The 20,062-nt window shown below is 41.4% G+C and overlaps 1 protein-coding gene across 6 annotated transcripts in view; it reads right to left on the bottom strand.

Annotated features, from left to right (window-relative positions):
• The window catches only part of NELL1 (neural EGFL like 1), a 522,694-nt gene that overhangs the window by 454,136 nt on the left and 48,496 nt on the right, over window positions 1–20,062 (bottom strand). For all 6 annotated transcript variants that reach the window (XM_029061630.2, XM_029061636.2, XM_029061634.2 and 3 more), the window contains exon 4: window positions 473–643. In XM_029061630.2, the coding sequence (XP_028917463.1) occupies window positions 473–643 (171 nt within the window). The remainder of the gene's footprint in view (window positions 1–472; window positions 644–20,062) is intronic.

Here is a 20,062-nt window from a genome sequence, read left to right as displayed (position 1 = left end):
GCTGAAAACCCTGCAGAGAATAAATGGTATCAATTCTAAACATTCAAAGAGCAACCTATTTTAAACATTTCCATTTAGGAGAGATATTTGGCAAAATGGCATTAAGTGAAGTGAAATTAGTGGCTCCTTCACAACTCTGTCTATATCTCAAGTTGCAAGGCAAACTGGGTGAAGCAGAACGAACAACACAACATATCCAGGATAAATGTAATCACAGCAGTCTAACATCCATTGGTGTCACAAACACAAGAAGGGATATTTAGTATTCCCCAATCAGCAATCAACCTTTTGTACATTTATTCCTAATCGCAGCATAACACTTTATTTTAATTATCTCTTTTCTTGCTACATTACATTGGGATATTACAGCATATACAATGACTCATTTTGAAGACTGGAGCCCTTGGGCGTTGGGTTGGATTGGGGGTTTTAATTTGAGGACCAGGCACCATATATCAAATGCATCTCTTACCTGTTGCAGTCCACGTGGAGCAAAAGATGAGATGCACTAACTGACAGGGCAATCTTGTGCCACTGTCCATCTGCCATCCGGTATGGAAACGCCTCTGTTCTTGATTTTCCGTTGAATCTATAGTGGTATCTTATCTCATCCCTCAGACCGTTGCTCTCCAGTTCAAAATAGCTGTGTTGAAAGTATGAAGAGTCAGTTCCATTTTATATTATTTACCAACATTATCACCACCACCACCACTGTAACCAATCAATTGTATTTATTGAGTGTTTACTGTGTACAGAGCACTGTACTATGTGCTTGGGAGAGTACCGTATAACAATTTAACAGACACATTCACTGTCCACTGTGAGCTTACAGTGTAGAGGGGGAGACAAACAATGATATAAATAAATAACAGATCTGTAAATAAGTACTGTGGGGATGGAAGGGGCGGTGACTAAAAGGAGCAATTCAGGGTGACACAGAGGGGTGTGGAAGAAAAGAAAAAGAGGACTTAATCAGGGAAGACCTCTTGGAGGAGATGTCTTCAATAAGGTTTTGAAAGGGGAGGGAATAATTGTCTGTCAAATATGAAGAGATAGGGCATTCAGCATAATAACCATTTGCCTCTCACTGTGCTTAAAAGGTTTCTTAGAGACTAAAATCAACTAAACACTCCATAAATGGCCCATGTAAATCAACGGAGCAGGTAGAAAGGCAGCACATCTATTGTATTAAAACATAAGATGTATATGTTCATCTTATGAAATAAAGATAAATGGAATGGCTGCAAGGCAACTGGGCACAAGCCAATTAGAGGAGCTTGGTGTATTGTCTTTTAAACACTTAAAAATGAATTTCAAACCCTTTCTTCCATTTTTAAAAGTCAAACAATTTAAGTTGAATAAAGTTATTGATATCTAATTTTAGAGCTACCATTTAATAACATTACAGGGAAAGAAAAAAGTTACCACATACATCAAGAAGTGAAATAACCTGATAGAATGTACAAAGAACTTGATTTTTTTTCCCTCTTTTTCCCCTAAATGGAACAGTCACAATTCCTTTCTGAGTTAGAGGATATTCACATTCACATCATCAGATCAACTTACCAGGTCATGAAATCCTCACTCTTTTTTCTCCCCAAATTTTTTCCTCTCAATTTCCTACTCTCAAAAAGCCTGCTATGGCTTGCATTAGTTTTATTTGAGCTGACCTCATGCCCAAATCGCAGGCAAGTCAGCCAATGGACCACTCAGCAGATATTGAGAATCTTCTGTTTCAGAGCCATATGGACTTGATGCTGAGGAGAGTTTCAAAGAAAGCAGAAGCCACAATCCCTCTCCTCAAGGATCTTGAAATTGTTTGTTGATGCAGGAATAAAAGGGAGTTGTGCGGGAGGGAAACAAGACAAATACAAAAAAAGTGATTGCCATAAACACAAATAAAAGATACAAAACACTCACATAGCTAACTATAGCCATTCAGAGAGAGAAAGCTGCATGTCTTAATGGAAAAACCACTGGCCTGGGAGTCAGAGGACCTGGGTTCCAATCTCCGGTCTGCCACTTGCCTGCTGTGTAACCTTGGGCAAGTCACTTAACTTCTCTGTGCCTCCATTTCCTTATCTGGGGATTCAGTACTTGTTCTCCCTCCAATTCAACCTGTAAGCACTAAGTGGGACAGGGACCGTGTTCAACCTGATTATTTTGTATCTACCCCAGTGCTAAGGACAGTGCTCAGCATACAGTAAACACTAACTACAGGCTACTGCTACAGGCTCTCCTTATATCCCGGCTAGACTACTGTGTCAGCCTTCTCTCTGATCTCCCTTCCTCCTCTCTAACCCCGCTCCAGTCTATTCTTCACTCCGCTGCCCGGCTCATCTTGCTGCAGAAACGATCTGGGCATGTCACTCCCCTTCTTAAACACCTCCAGTGAGTGGTTGCTTATCAACCTCCACTCAAAACAAAAACTTCTCACTCTAGGCTTCAAGGCTTTCTATCACCTTGCCCCTTCCTACCTCTCCTCCCTTCTCTCTTTCTACTGCCCACCCTGTACGCTCCGCTCCTCTGCCACCCACCTCCTCACCGTCCCTCGGTCTCGCCTATCCCGCCGTTGACCCCTGGGCCACATCCTCCCGCGGTCCTGAAATGCCCTCCTTCCACCTCCGACAATCTAATTCTCTTCCCCTCTTCAAATCCCTACTTAAAGCTCACCTCCTCCAAGAGGACTTCCCAGACTGAGCTCCCTTTTTCCCTCTGCTCCCTCTACCCCCCCCTTCACCTCTCCGCAGATAAACCCTCTTCTCCCCCCTTTCCCTCTCCTCCTCCCCCTCTCCCATCCCACCCCCTCAGCAGTGTACTCGTCCGCTCAACTGTATACATCTTCATCACCCTATTTATTTTGTTTAATGAGATGTACATTACCCTGATTCTATTTATTTGCCATTGTTTTTATGAGATGTTCTTCCCCTTGACTCTATTTATTGCCATTGTTCTTGTCTGCCTGTCTCCCCCGATTAGACTGTAAGCCTGTCAAAGGGCAGGGACTGTCTCTATCTGTTGCCGACTTGTACATTCCAAGTGCTTAGTACAGTGTTCTGCACATAGTAAGCGCTCAATAAATACTATTGAATGAATGAATGAACTAAAATACTATTGTTATTATTATTATTATTTTGTACAAGTTCTGCCAGTTACGAAAAGAAGAGTGAACATAGGGAGAGGAGAAGGTGAAATTATTAGCGGCAACAGCTCCATGAAAGATAAATCTATTCAATGACCTCAGTTCATTTGACTTTCCACAGATTCCTTTCTAGAAGATCAGAAAGTGGCAAACTGACCCACGAATTCAAAAAACACAGACCTATGTGGAGAAGGGACTATGTCCAGACTGATGAACCTGTACCTACCCCAGTGCTTAGAACAGTTCTGGACACAGTAAACCCTTTAGTATCATAATAATAATAATAATACTCATTGCGCATCAAACCACATAAATTCAGCAAATAGAGGTCATAGCTAAGCTTCATTAAGATTTATTTCTAGCTTAATAGATACTCATCTTTCAGGAAACAGCAGAGTTCACAGACTTGCAGTCCCATCAACCTCCAAAAGCAAATTCAATTGTCACCCACAAACTCACACCAAGAATTTTTTCTCAGTTAGATTCAGTACCCCAGCCAGGGGTCCTTTTCCTTGAGAGAGACTCCCTACTGGCTGAAGAGGCACTGAACATCACACAAACACCTTAGAAATTCAGCAACAATGCCTTTAATTGGGCATCTGAGTTTGGACCTTTCTTCCAAAGGAATCACCGTCCAAGTTATGACTGTACCTCTACCAGGTTTTCACTCAGGGCTGGATCCTCATCCTTTAACAATGCCATCAGAAGTTGGTGGGCATGTCCTTATGACTGCAGATAGGCATTCTGCAGAATGCCAGGCTGGCCAACTCAGAGCTTGGACACATTTAATAGGGACCAGTTATCCAGGATTTAACAGGGGCCATACTGAGTCTCAGTTCTAATTGGCATCCATGTCTTTTTTGTTCTCCAAAATGAAGAGCACTCCATTTCAGCATTCACATCCATAAACACCTGTCCTCATTCTGATTAGCATCAAAAGACTGTCAGCAACTCACTTCACATGGACAATATACAATGTCTGGGAAGCATAGATTCCAACTAAAAATGTAAAATTGATCCTTTTCCCCACTCTACTAAACCAGTCAGTCCAACTCACCAACTGAAATGTAAAAGTAAAATGCACCTGATTAGGCCTGCTATGAATCATTCTGGAAACCAACCCTCTTTTATGTATGACTTTCAAGTTTTAAAACAAAGTACAAATGCATGTTTCTTGCATAATTCTGAGGGGGATGTGTTAAGGGCTGGGATAATGAAGGCTAGCCCCTGACTAGACAGAGGTCATGTGTTTGAAAAGGTTACTTCAGTTATTAGCATCTGGCTTTAGAGCCTCGGCATATTCTAATTTAAATGAATTTTAAATTAATGAAGAGAAAAGAACTCTAAAAGTACTGTCTTCTAGAAGATCAGATAGCCTTGATTTCACCAGAATGCATCAGAATGGTTTTGCTGGCGAAGAGTAAGACCAGTTTTCCAAGAAAAAGATCAGAAAGCCTCAGTGACAAATCTGCGATGGGCAGCTCTCTATGGATCTGTGCATCTTTGAGGGCAGGGATCTTGTCTACTAATTCTGTTGTACCTTCCCGAGGGCTTAGTCCAGGACTCTCTGCACACAGTAGGCACTCAATAAGTATTACTGAATGATTGCTATCAATGGTATTTATTGAGTGAGGACACTCTACTAAGCACTTGGGAGAGTACAAATGCACAGTTTTGGTAGATATGTTCCCTGCCCACAATGAGAATCAGCATGGCCTAGTGGAAAGAGCCTGGGCATCAGAGGACCTGGGTTCTAATCTCAACTTCACCACTAGACTGCTGTGTGATCTTGAGCAAGTCAATTTTCCCATGCCTGTTATTTCATCTGTAAAATGGGGACTAAGACTGTGAGCACTACATGGGACAAGGACTGTATCCAATCTGATAATCATGTATCTACCCCAGCGCTCAGTAGGGTGCCAAGCACAAAATAAGCACTTGAATATTATTTAAAAAAAAAATAAAGAGCTTACAGTCTAGAGGACTATAGCCTTGCCTTTCTCGGGATCAGGCTCTGTGGCATGGATCAGACCCTGGTGCCTGACCCTTACCTTCCCATCCATTGTCGGCCCCAGCTCGGAGCCATGGAGGCAGGGGCAGAGAGCTTAGGCTGCCTTGGGTTTGGGATGTGGGAAGCAGCGAGGATGGATTCAAGCAGGGGGAGGAGATCCCAGGCTGCAGTGGACCTGGCGTCCCAGTTCCCCTTCTCCACGGACATCACAGAACCTGGTTCCAGTCCAGCTTCACACTCTCCCGCCCCACGGACTCTGGAGCGGGGCGGTGAACAGCACACGCCCTGACCCTCTCTGGGTGCCTCCTTCCCCTCCACTCTGCGACGCTCAGTTCCACAAGGGCCAATCCCTTGGCGGCTCTGCCCCGTAGCATCTGAAGTCTGTCAGGGAGCTCTCCCACCCTTCGATCTCCCCGCGCATTCCAGCCACATGCTACCAGAGGACCTAGGCGGATGGTCCAAACGAACCCCACCTGGTGCAAATAGATCTAACCTCTGATTGACTAAGGTGACAGTTTGACAGCACCACAGCCAATGGAAAGCCATGGATGATTGGTGTGTCTGTGTCTCTAGGGGAGGGATTAGGCAAATGAACCAAAAAAAACCCTAAGAAGCCAGGTTTGTGGGTTAACATGTGCTCAGCCTTGAATCCGTGAACATGTCCTGGAGCCTACCAGGTGGGAGTGGTTATAAAGATGCTTGGACTGTAAGCAGGGAATATAATAATAATTTGCTGAATTGTACTTCCCAAGCACTTAGTACAGTGCTCTGCACACAGAAAATGCTGAAAACACAGTAAATGTGATTGAATGAATTATTATTATTATTATGGTATTTGTTATGTGCCAAGCACTGCTCTAAGCACTGGGGTAGATACAAGGTAATCAAGTTGTCCCAGGTAGGGCTCACAGTCTTAATCCCCATTTGACAGATGAGAGAACTGAGGCCCAGAGAAGTGAAGTAATTTGCCCATGTCACACAGCAGACAAGTGGCAGAGTCACAATTAGAACCCATGACCTTCTGACTCCCAGGCCTGTGTTCCATCCACTACTCTATTTTGAATATGTCTGTTATATTGTCATATTGAGGTCTCCCAAGCACTAGTACGGTGATCTGTACACAGTAAGTGTTAATAAATATGACTGGCTGATTGACTAGAATGAGATGCTGTTCAGGCATTTCCTATGCTAGCACAATCTATTTGGGCAGTCATATCCTTGCACACCCATCCTCAATCTGAACAGCAGCAAAGACTGTCAGCAATTTATTTCACATGGAACATGGACTGTTTGCAATGTCTAGGAAGCCTAGATTCCAACTCAAAATTTAGAATTGATCCTTCTCCCTACCACTAAGCCAGTCAGTTCTACTCAGCAACTGGAATGTAAAAGCAAAGTGCACCTGATGAGGAATGCAACAAATCCATGATGAAACCTACCCTCTGCTATTCTGATTTTCAATTTGAAATAAAGCACAAATGCATGTTTCTTGCATAATTCTGAGGGGGATTTATTAAGGGCTGGGAAAATTAAGTCTAGCCCCTGACTAGGCAGAGGTCATGTGTTTGAAAAGGTTACTTCAGTTATTAGCATCTGGCTTTAGATCCTTGGTATACTCTAATTTAAATGAATTTTAAAGAATGAAGAGGAAGAAAAAAACCTAAAAGTCTTTTAGAAACTCACAGTCTTGAAGCTAAGATCTCAACAATCAGTATCAGAATGACTTTTCTGGCAATGCATAAGCCCCAATTTTCCAAAAAACAAATAATAATAATAAAACTTAAGCACTTACTCTGTGCCAAGTACTATTCCAAGTGCTGGGGTAGATACAAGTTCATCAGGTTGGACAAAGTCCCTGTGCCACTGGGGCTCAACTCTTATCCCCATTTTACAGATGAGGTAACTGAGGCACAGAGTCAAGTGACTTGCCCAAGGTCACACAGCAGACATGTGGCAGAACTGGGATTAGAACCCACATCCTTCTGACCCTCAGGCCTATGCCCAATCCACTAAGCTGTGTTACGTTCCACAGTTCAGAGAGCCTCATTCACAATTCTGTGGTGCCCAGACCTCTTATGGGTCTGTGCATCAATTAGGGCTGGGAACTTGTCTACTAACTCTGTTGTACAATCCCGAGAGCTTAGTTCAGCACACTCTGCATACAGTAGGCAGAAGCAGCATGGCATAGCAGATAGACCACGGGCCTGGAAGTCAATTAGAAGGTCATGGGTTCAAATCCACTTGTCTGCTGTATGGCCTTGGGCAAGTCACTTCAATTCTCTATGCCTCAGTTACCCCATCTGCAAAGTGGGGATTAAGACTGTAAGTCCTATGTGGGACAGGAGCTGTGCCCAATCCAATTTACTTGTATCCACCCCAGTGCTTAGTACAGTGCTTAGCACAGAGTAAGCGCTTAACAAGTACCATAATTATTATTATGATTAGTACTGATTAACTGATTGTCCTTGGGATGGTGACTGCTCTTGCTACACAATTCAGAAAGACTGCTCACCTCTGTGATTATCTCAGGACTGTACTATCTGGGGGTGGAAAGGAGTCCTTGCATTCCTAGTGGTTCTCCCAAGAGCACAGTAGTGGTGCACTCTACAATCACGGGAACCAAAAACCTTGTATAATTGGAGAATAACAGAGGGGACATTGTATTTCCTGAGTCCTGACCACCATACCTTAAAAAATAAAAGATGAAAATTGAGCTAGAATATCATTAGACATAATAAGAACCAGCCCACACCATCTCCTTCCACACACTTCCTTCCAACCCCACACATGCTCCCCCATCTCAGATTTCCTCTTGTCTCCAGAGCACCTCCGCAAATATGTTCCACTGGTACCTTAAACTCAATATGATTAAAGTTGGACTCCTCATCCACCCTCATAAACTCTCTCCTGCTCCTTACCTTCCCCATCAGTAAACATCACCATTTTCCCTGACCTTGAAAGGCATAATCTTGGTATCACCTTCCCACTCTTTTGGAACCCCCACATCCAGCCCAACACTAAGCCCTGATTATTCTTTCTCCATATTATTTCTCAGGTCTGTGCCTTCCTTTCCACACAAAGAGCTACCACCTGCTTCAAGCTCTAGTCTTGACCTCCCTGCACAAAATAACTCCCCTTTCAAAATCCTCTGAACTCTATGGCCTGGGTCATTTGTACAACACATGTCTCTCCCTTCATCAAAAACCTCCAACAACTCCACAAATCCCTGTGTAACAAGCAAAGACTCCTTCCTGGCCATTAATTTCAAGGCTCTACATCAGTTCTTTTTCTTTACATAATTGTCCTCCATCCTTGCTGCTCCCCAATTTCCACCCTTTGCTCCTCCCAAGAAAATATTTCCCTGTCCTTTGCTCTCATCTTCAAAATGGTAGTTTCTCTCCAGAAGAGGTTCCAGAAATCAGCTATAAAGATGATGGAACTGCCAATTAAGATAACCTCCAAGACCTCAGTGGCAACACTTTGTTTAGGACAATCCTGTTTCTCTAAAACCTACTCACTGTACTTTGATTTCATATGCCTTGCAGCTGGCCCTTTGCCCATGTCCTCCTTCTGGCCAAGGCCCTACCCCTTTGTATGTAAAGGACCACCATTCTCCCCAACTGCAAAAACAATCTTAAAATGACATCTCCTCCAAAAGGTCCCTGACCAAACCTTCACATCCCCTATCCATCTTTCCCTCTGTATCTCCTATGCATTTTGATCTGTTCCACTTAAACAACTTTGATACTCTCTCCAGTCCCACAGCACTTGTGAACATATTCTTTTACTCTGTTATATTCCCTATATGTTATTTATTTTAATATCTGTCTTCCCTTTTAGACAAAAGCTCCTTTGTGGCAGGGATCACAGCTACTCCATTGTATTGTGATCCCAAGTGCTTATTTCAGTGCTCTGTACACAGGTCAAATACCTTTGATTGATTGAATAATTGAACGAATACATGGGTTCTGTGTTATGCAAAGTCGGAGCACAGTAACCCATAAGGGGAAGTGACCCCCATGTTACACCCCATGGACTGCTACAGCAATTTATGGGGTGTAACATGGGGGTCACTTCCCCTTATGGGAATTGCTGTAGCAGTCCTTGCAGTAAGGACTTCTGGAAATCCCAAGAACATTTTTAGGGTGAACCAGGGAAGCAGCATGGCACTGTGGAAAGACCATGGACCTGGGAGTCAGAGGACCTGGGTATAAATCCTGGCTTGCTGCTTGACCTTGGGAAAATCATTTACTTCTGTGTGCCTCAGTTCCTCAACTGTAAAATGGAGATTCAATACCTGTTCTCTCCTCTACTTAGACTGTGAGCCCCAAGTGGAACAGGGACTGCCTGCAACGTAATTAATTTGAATCTACACAGTGTTTAACACATAGTAAGCACTTAATTGGATTTATTGAGTACTTACTGTGTGCAGAACACTGTACTAAGCAGTTGGGAGACTATAATATAACAATAAACAGTGCTCACAGTGAGTTAAAACCAGAAAATACCATACTAATATTGATGATAACTATAATAGCCAAGGCCTGGAGACTTGCATTCATCCTACAGGACAGTTTTATTCTCATGACATACTTCTAGAGAGAGTCATGGTTAGTTGAAGTTAAACTGGCTTCCCTAGGTCATCCCACAATTCAGGTGGTCAGAAAAAAAGATACAATAATCCTGATAATCCATGAACTCTTTGATTTGTAACTAAGCTCTTGGTGACATTTAAAATACTATTCCCTGTGATGAATTACATTTTCTCCCAAAAGTCACTGATTTTTGCAGATAAGAACAAAAACATTTTCTTATCCCAACTTTTGAAATATATTCACCCTAAAGTCATGCAACTGTATGTACAGTGCATACACAGAAATATAGCATTATACACAGGAAATGTACAAACTTATAAAAATAAATGTTGCCTTTGTTCTTTTCTGGTTTCCATTATTTCTAAATAATTTATATTATAATAATAATAATGTTGGTATTTTTTAAGCACTTACTATGTGCCAAGCACTGTTCTAAGTACTGGGGTAGATACCAGGTAATCAGGTTGTCCCACGTAGGGCCCACAGTCTTCATCCCCATTTTTTACAGATGAGGTAACTGAGGCACAGAGAAGTTAAGTACTTGCCCAAGGTCACTCAGCGGATAAGTGGTGAAGCCAGTATTAGAACCCATGACCTCTGACTCTCAAGCCCGGCTCTTTCTACTGAACCATGCTGTTTCTCAGATATCTATTTGTCTTCTCTATTAGATGTAAGTTTCTTAAGGGAGAGAGAATGTGTATTTTGCTTCTGGTGTAATTTTCCAGTTGCACTCCTTTACTATAGACTGATCGATTGAATGAATATTGGTCAATACAGAGTCCTTAGCACTTAGAGCTCCAGAGGTGAAGAACCCGCCCAATTTTCCTATATTGCAAGGGGTGCATTCTTGCAAAATTTGGCATTAAGGAAAATTTGCTACAGTGTCACTTGTCACCTCATGTCGGACACCACTTACTTGTGCACAACCATTTTCTCTGACATTCCAGGGTGTTGTATTGAGACACAATGTCAGAAGAGTTATCCTTCAGAACAGCAAATTTTTATTATTATTAAGTATCCTCCAGTCATTTTCAATTCTTTCTCCAAAACTTTCTCCAAAATGTCCTGTCCTCTGCCATAATCTTCAACTTTTCTAATGATCCTTCCGTTGTTCTGGTCTCTATCCTGATCTGCTGGTCTGCCTCTTCCACATTTTCCCTGGACTTTTCCTATGATTAGTGTCTTATCCAGAGAATTAGTCCTCCTATGTGTCCAAAAGATGCTAAGTCGAGTCATTTGACCTTCCAAAGACCACTTTGGTTTAATTTGCTCTAAAATCTATTTGTCTTTTGGGCAGTTCATGATCTTTGCAAAAGCCTCTCCAACACCACATTTCAAAAGAGTCGATGTTCTATCTGTTTTTTCACTGTCCAGCTTTCGGATCCATACATTGTCACTGGAAACACTGTAGAGTTGACAATTTGTATTTTTGTGGCAATAGTTGCATCAGCACATTTCATGACATTTTCCAGGGTCTTCATAGCAAGTCTTCCCAACATTAATCTTCGGCATATTTCTTGGCTGCTGTTTCCTTTATTATTGATTATCGATTCCAGGAGAGAAAAATTGTCAACTATTTCATTCTTCCCTCCATCCATTACAAATGTGTTAAAACTTCCAGTTTCATGATCTTTGTTTTCTTGACATTCAAATATAGGCTCATCTTTTTGCTCTGTTCCTTAACTATTAATAATAAGCCCTTCAACTCTTCTTCCTTTTCTGCTACTAGGGTTGTATCATCAGCATAATGAAGGGTTTTTTTATATTCCTTATTCCAATCTTTACTCCCCGTTCATCTTCATCCAATCCACCTTCTCTCATTAAGTATTCAGTGTAAAGGATGAACAGATAAGGCAATAGGATACATACTTGTTTTACTCCTTTACTAATGGGAAACCAATCTGTTTCTCCATATTCTGTTCTTATTTTAACCTCCTATTTCTCATACAGGTTCCACATTAATGTAATCAAATGGTCCAGTTTGCCCATCTTCCTTAATGTGCTCCATAGTTTCTTGTGAGCCATGCAGTCAAAGGCCTTACTATAATCAATAAAGCAAATGTTGACTTCCTTTTGATATTCCCTTGTCCTTGCTATTTTACTGGTCTGAATTTTACTAAGGACCTCAGAAGTGATCCAAATGATCTCTTTCCCACTGAGTGAGTCCTGACTCTTCCAAGATATGTAAGTACCTGCAGCATTCTCACTCTAACCCCAAATCCATACTGCACATGCCACCAACTCATGAATAACAACTGTCTGGTTTTGAGCCCTCTTCCATTCTGTTTTGTTCCTTCTTCCCACTCAACAGAGACAGTTCCAGAGGAAAGCATTGTTTCATATGGAAACTGAAAGCCTATGGTGTGTCTGAAGCATGAAAGATGAAGTCTGAATTGGGTACTACTGACTAAAAAATAATGACAAACCAAGCTTCTGCCAGTGAGATAGGGACTTATTTTTTTGCCTAGCTATTCAGAAAGTAAAATACCCGACCAGCAATTAAGCATTGTTGTGTGCTTTAAATCACATGAAAGAAACACAAGCTGACCCACAGCCAGAGGAGAGTCAAAGAAGTCACAGCTGAATAGAAATGTTACCTCATAGATGCATACACACCAAAAGAGATGTGAGCAGAGAGAGAGAGAGAGAGAAACTTGAGGCTGCCATTGGATGAGTCAAAAATAAAGAAAAGTAACATTACTGCAGTCTGCGGGGTTCCTCTTCAATCTTTAGTCATTCACATGAAAAACACGAAAAGTGCAAAGGAAACTGTGAGAGGAAAGTGTGGGCGACATCTTTTGGGTTGGAGGTGTAGAGCAGCTCTTATGGGATGGTAGCAGGAAGGCAGAATGGGGCTTTTCACAGTGTCCTTGCTGTAAAAAGTCAGAAAAGCCTTTGGCTTTCTTCGAGCTGAAATCACTGCCAGTGCCAAGAAAAAAGTAGCTGAGCCTGCTGTTTGGCACATTGCAGGTGAAGATAACACAAAGCCAAACACTGCCAATGCAGTTGCATTTGGAAGTTAAATGTTTCCTAATTGCCATCTGCTGCACCATAGGAAATCATTTAAGTGCAGCATCTTTCTCACCCCTTCAACATGGGGAAGGTTACAATTTCAAATATAAGAAGAGAAAATAGTAGCATTTGCACTTACTAGAAATAACAAAGGGGCACTTAAACATCCAACAAGAAAAGACTACAGAAGATCAGGGTCAAACTGACCTCTGCCATTCTAAAAAACCAGCTCGCTGAAACAAGCCTTTATAATCCTCCAAACCACAGACTTAATCACCTACTGCCTGCTGATTTGTTTGTTGATAAAGGACAAGGTCCCAGCTCTCTCTTCCACAGAAAGGTCAATCAAACATGATACATAATCAAATTTAAACTGTATTAGCAGAGTCACTTGATGGACAGCAAAGAGGAGCGCTTACCCTGGCAGATTTTGTTGAGCCCCGACAACTACAGATAATGAAAATCAACTGTGGTGGCCAGCTTTGAGGATGGTCTGCCTGATTTGTTGTCCATCCCCTGACTGGCTCATCATCCAGAATTGTCCATTAAAAATTCAGTAACTGGGGACTCATTCCTAAAGTGCACTGCTTTCTGGTAGCTGAGAGAGTCCAGGTTCTGACTACAGACGTAAAGTGTTACCATCAACTGCTTTCACTAGAAGGAGTTTTTAGAACCATATCTGTCCACACATGTGTCTGTTTCCTAGCAATTCTATGGGTCACTAAAGGAAAGTGGTGGCTTTATCTCCCAAGGCCAAAAAAAATAGCAGTGGAAGGAAAAAAGAAATGCAGAGCCTCCTCAAAGATCCCTCTTCAACACATTTTGCAAGACAGAGAAACCACAGAACAAGAGGGAGAAAAAAGACAAAGTGGGAACATGGTCGCAAAAACCCAGTGTCAACTTATGTAACATTTTTCCTCTTTGAAATCTTAATGGAATACTTTGAGCTTATTTCATACCTTGCTCTGTCCTTCCTTGTTTCCATGAGGGGCAGGGCCTCCAATAGTGCTGAACTAATAGCCTTTTCACCTCTTGGCCCAACCCTTCCCCTCCACCTCAGTGCCCCTGGAAGTCCACCGAATCACTCATTGAATGAAATTTGTTAAGCGCTTACTATGTGTAAAGCACTGTTTTAAGCGCTGGGGGGGTCAAGGTGCAAAGCACTGCACTAAGGACTTGAGAGAGCACCATACAACAAAAAAAAAACATGACCCTGCACATTAAAGAGTTTACATTCTAACCAACCACTGATTGCCACTAACCAACGTTCTAACCAACTGCTGATTGATGTAGCAGAGCTAGAGCACTGGAGTTAGTTTTAGTCCCAGCTCTAATTGCCTGGGGAATCTTGAAGAGCTATCAGTCGATCCAACGTATTTATGCATATTTACTTTGGGCAGAGCACTTTGCAAAGTGCCTGGGAAAATACAGTAGAATTAGTAAACATGATTCCTGACTTTAAGAAATTTACAATCTAGCAGGGGAGACAGACAACAAAATAAACTCCAGGTAGGGGGGAAGCAAAAGTGTTTATTGATAGCCACATTAGGGCTTCAGGGGAACAGTTGTAGGGAGGATTCAAGTGCATAGGTGATACATATCAGGGGAAATAGGATGAGAAGAAGAGATCAGTTAGGAAAACCTTCTTAAAGGTGATATAAAACTGTAAACTCTTCCCTCTAGATTGTAAACTCCTTGTGAGCAGGAAACGTGACTGCCAAATCTGTTGTATTTGTACTCTCCCAAGGATTTAGAACCGTACTCTGCACATAGTAAGGGCTCAATCAATACCACTGATAGAGTGAGAACTTATTTTAAAAGGCTTTTGAAGATGGGGAGAGTAGTGGATTTCCATATATTGAAGGAGGTGAGAGAGTTCCAGGCAGGAAGGAAGGAGGAAGCAAGAGGTCGATGGTGAGAGAAAGGAAAGCAAGGCAAAATGTCAGCTGGCATTAGAAGAGCAAAGGATGATCTATGCCTGAACCTTACTAATCTCCCTGGGCAAAGACTATTGAGAGAATAAGCAAGGAAACCAAACTCCCTTAGGTTAAGTAAGCTACTGAAAGCTAGACACCTTTGAGTTGCATTAGTGCTTTGGGACAAGTGCCTCATTTAGCAAATTACCCTGCTATTTCTCTCCTCTAGAGTGCCTCTAAAACCTAGATCATTTACTAGAAAGGATCTATCCCTTGAGATCCTAAATAAGCAGCACTGGGAACCAGGCAATTATGTCCAATAATTTACATGGAGAACACATGAGTTATCAGAGATGTGGTAATTATGTCTCTAGAAAGACCTTTGGAATAGAATGCAGGAGCTAGCTCAACTTGAACAGTAAACATTATGTATGTAGCCATTTAATCTAGAATCAGCCTGTATCTATTCATTATTGCAGCCCCTTTTTAAAAAATGAAGTTAAAAGTATTTGACCATTGTCTCATAGCCAGTTATGGAATTAAATTCCCAATTTAAATTCCAAAGCATCATATGTCAAAGTAACACTAAATTCATACTGGGTTTTACATACATAAAAACAGTTGGATGCTTTATAATCATAGCTAGTCCTTTGGAAATGGGTATTATTTTCTACAATCAATTCAAGATGTTTCACAATCCCTCTGTTGTCGTAGGAAATCCTTGCAGGCTTCACACAAGGGTCTGGTTATGAGAGCATAATTCCCATCATTTTGAGATGTATTGTTTGATCATTATCTTTTTTCCCCATCATAATCATACTTAAGCTCAATCAGCCCCTTGACCCAACTCATTTTAGTTCAAGATCATGGGAACAAGATGTTCAGTTGTAAACCACAGCCTAGAAATTACTCCTAGAAACAGAAAGGACTGCTCAACCTCTCCTAGTTGAAAGAAAACTAGAAGTAGAAGATGTACAGAACTGGTGTGGTATATTCAAGAGAAACAAACCACTGTATAGAATGGTTTGGTTTCATGAATTCTCCAGGTCTACAACACAGAGTAACTCTAAAATCAGCTAATTCAAAGTCAGTACTCATTCCCAAATGCTACTGCTTCACAAACCCCAAATGGCTGAAATACCTTCTAGTCTAGGAGATAGCTGATGAGGGTTTATGTAGAACTGTGTTCTTGGCCTATGTGGTAAAGATAATACCAGGAACAAGCAGAGACAACAGTGTTAATAAGGCTGGCTTCTACACTGCCCTGTGGACTAAATTCAAACACAGTCTGGATTAAGGACTTAATCCTGCCCACCAATAATATGCACTACAGATACTTCTATTCAGTTTGTTTGGCAGCCACTCAAGGGATCAGAGTGGATTAACTCCTAACCACCTAGGTATTTCACATGCAAACATAAATAATATCCAGTGCCCCCAGACAGCTCTAAAGAAGAAGAAAAGGCAAGATGGCTTTAAATCCACTGAATTGGCTATATCTCAGTCACTCTTCTTTAAGGGCCAAAGAAGAGGGGAGGGGGAAGAAGGTGGTGTGTGTGTGTGTGTGTACATGTCAGCACACACACACATATGAGTGTGTGTACACACATGTTGTGGGATGGGAGAGAGGATGGAAAAGGAGAGATGGTATTATAAACTACCCTTTCCTCAAGTTTGGCTCTATGCTGAGGGAAGTGTAGCGTGATCAATCCACCCATTTCAGGGATTTCCCTCTCTCATCAGATGTCTGTAATCAGCCTTGATTTTCATTTGCTGATTCTCTCAGGGAACTCCCAGAGCTGTTCACATCAACCTCATCTATAACATTCAACAATGAAAAGCTTATCTTTGGCAATTTTTGCTAGGCAGGCAGATCTGTGCATCCAAATTTTGGCTTCTAACTTAGGTGCTCAGACTTCAAGGCCTCTAATCTCTTTGTACGTTAAAAATCATGATCACGCACTTAAACCTCCACTTTCAGCTGACTGTGTTCTTAATAAATATCTCCTCTTTGATCATGAAAATGAAAAGCACAAGTTTTGAAGGTTGACAGAATACTTTAAATGGGATTCAACCTAAAAAGAGCTCTAGCACTTGTTTGTCCTGCAGCTTTCTGCAACCTCAATACACCCCTGCAGTTCTCTAAAGACCATCACTTCAGGAAGGTGTAAAATTCCTACAACTTTCCTTCCTTTCCATGCTTATTGTTGATGCACTAAGAAGGAGTGGCCACTTGAAAGATATTGAAGGATTAATCCTCAAGGATTGGGAAACTGACCTCAAGGGACAAGAATCGTCAATCTAAAATCTGGCAATCTTGGTAGTTAGGTCTGGATCTCTACAAAAAAAAAATTTAATAGTATTTAAGTAATAATAATAATAATAATGTTGGTATTTGTTAAGCGCTTACTATGTGCCGAGCACTGTTCTAAGCGCTGGGGTAGACACAGGGGAATGAGGTTGTCCCACTTGGGGCTCACAGTCTTCATCCCCATTTTACAGATGAGGGAACTGAAGCATCGAGAAGTGAAGTGACTTGCCCAAAGTCACACAGCTGACAAGTGGCCTTACTATGTGTCAAGCACTGTTCTAAGTGTTGGGGTAAATACAAGTCACATATATCACATGTATGTCAGTGTCAGCTCTTCATTGCCTGGAATGCCAACTTGTATCACAACTCAAGTAAAGAGAAAGCATGGCCCATATGGGAGAGGGACTGTGTCTGACTATCCTGCATTTATCCCAGTACTTAGCAAAGTGCTTAACACATAGTAAGCACTTAAAAATACCATTATAAAACAGTCTGGATTGGAAGTACTGATTTCTTTTTTGTCTCACAAAAGGTGACCAATTCAGTTTGGGAGGTTCATCATGGGGTTTTTATTTCCACTTGGTTAGGCAAGAATGATCAATAGATTTTATGGTTTAGTGCCTAGAGATACATATCCAGGGACAGGCTCCAATTTTAGGGGTTGAATACACCAGACTCAAAATGCTGATTTAACCAACATAGTGGATTCAAGAAAGACAGTGTTTAGCCTCCAGTCTTGCCACATCCTATTCCCTGCATAGTGTCACAGAGCAACAATTAATTCTCAACCAAGAAATTACATAGGTCAAAGGAGGAAAGTCTTCTTTAAATGTCGTGTTTTCCAAATGCAGACTAGAAAGCTCAAGTTTCCTGGATAAAAAGACATCGATTGATCAGGGCAAGAGTACATGTCCAGTAGCATGTGTCTTATATGCATGCATGCTTATTACTTAGAGAACAGGGGCAGGGATATTTCACTGCCATGGAACTATCAAGCTTCTCATCAAAGGATAATGAAAGATTCTTGGGGCACTTCCAGCACGGAGCATTAATGCAACTGTACAAAGGAGCCTCACTTCGAAAGTGGGAAGCCCGAGAACCTAAGAAATCTATTCTATGGCAGCTTGATTTTCTCCAATCCTTCATTTACACAGTCCTATTCCAAGAGTCCCTCCTTAGGGCAGTCTTCTTTACTTGCTGCCAAATGCCAGTGGTCTGCATAGAGGTTGGGGAATGAATAGGGGACCCAAATCACTTTAGGTTGGATTTTACAAACAGGATTAGTGTGTATTGGATTGGGTAAAACACAGAAATACAATGAATTTAACTTGGAAACCAAGAATAAATTCATATGGGTCTCTGCCTATTCTGAAATAAACTCCTGATCTTAGTAAAACAACTGTTTGGGTCTATCTAATAGAACCTTCTTGTTCTCTAGTCCTATGGTAGGTAAAATGCAGTCTATACTCTCAATCTGTGGATTTCTGCCATCTGACTAATAGTCTTACCAGAAATTCAGTTTACTCAAGCCACCCATTCTCACAAGGTAAGTGATGTTTTTCTTAAATTCTGGCAACCCTCAAAGTATGTTTTTCATTGTATACTTCATTGAGGAGCAGTGGAGCCTCATGGAAAGAGCACAGGTCTGGGAGCCAGAGGACCTGACTTCTAATTCTTGCTTCACCACTTGCTTGCTGAATAACCTTGGACAAATCACTTAACTTCTCTGTGCTTAAGATTTCCCATCTGTAAAATGGGGATTCAGTATCTGTCCTCCTCCTACTTAGACTGTGAGTCCCATGTGGGAAAGGTACTGTGTCTGATCTGATTTACTTATATCTACCCCAGTGCTTAAAACAGTGCTTGACACATAGTAAACTCTTAAAATTATCACACACATTATACTTGAAGGGCTGAACTATGTCCAATTGCTTTGATCATACTGTAAAACTCTTCCAACTAGAATTTTGTACAGTCATTTTTCATTAGTAGCCAGGGTCATTTTTCCACTTCTCACTCAACAAAAGCTAGGTATGTGTTAACGTCTCATCCAAATGTGTCTATGTTCTCTGGATGTTAATTCAGTGGGAGGTCAGAGGGACAGGCTTTAAAATTCACTGGATGCGCTCCTCTCAGCTTAAGTGATTCAATATATAAATATTAATGAAGTTGTGACTTTTGCCCTAAAAAGTAAAGGTTAATGGCTACATTTTCTGTTTTCCATTCCTCAAACACTGTGCAATCCAAAAATCCAATATGCATATATACAAGTTTGAGCAATTTGCCTAAAATGCCATACTCCATGATTATGAGACTTCATTTCTTCAATTAAGGTCAAAAGTCATTTGAACAGCATCTTCACTCCAAATGAGAATTAAAATTTTATTTAATTAGTCTGTTCCTTTAAAAAATTATCCAATTTTTCAGCACAAGATCTTTTCAGTGGTCTTCATTTCTTGCCTGGAATTACTACTTTTCCAATGTCCTGCACTCTAGAACTGCACATACTCTTATTCCACAGATGTACAGCTCCTGGTGGACAGAGAATGTACCTAACTGTTGTATTCTTTTAAGTGCTTAGGCCACTTTTGCAGGTTGACCTAATAGAGAAGCAGCATGACCTATTGAGTAGAAAGAGCACAGTCCAGAAAGTCAGAGGGCATGGGTTCTAGTCCCAGCTCTGCCCATTACTTGCTGTGTGACCTTGGTTATATTACTTAACTTCTCTGTGTCTCAGTTTCCTCAACTATAAAATGGGGATTAACTCTCTGTTCCCCCACCTACTTAGACTGTGAGCTCCATGCAAGACAGGGGCTGTGTCCAACCTAATTAACTTGACCCTAGCCCAGTGTTTAGGAGAGTGTTTGACACATAGTAAGTGCTGCTTAGCAAATACCATTAAAAAAAACTGCACACCTTAAGTGTTCAACAAATACCACTGAATGATTGAATCCTTCCTCTTGGATTTAATGGATTAAGGGCTCTTTTCCAGGGAACTTTTGCTGCCAACCACTAGCCCATATCCTGTTGCTTCATCAAGTCTCTGTTCAGTGATGATGTCATCACTAGGGTTAA

This window comes from Ornithorhynchus anatinus, chromosome 3, assembly GCF_004115215.2.
Source record: "Ornithorhynchus anatinus isolate Pmale09 chromosome 3, mOrnAna1.pri.v4, whole genome shotgun sequence".
In the NCBI taxonomy this organism is placed as follows: domain Eukaryota; kingdom Metazoa; phylum Chordata; class Mammalia; order Monotremata; family Ornithorhynchidae; genus Ornithorhynchus; species Ornithorhynchus anatinus.
The sequence above is the reverse complement of the archived record's forward strand: the minus strand, read 5'-3'. Positions and strand labels throughout refer to the sequence as shown.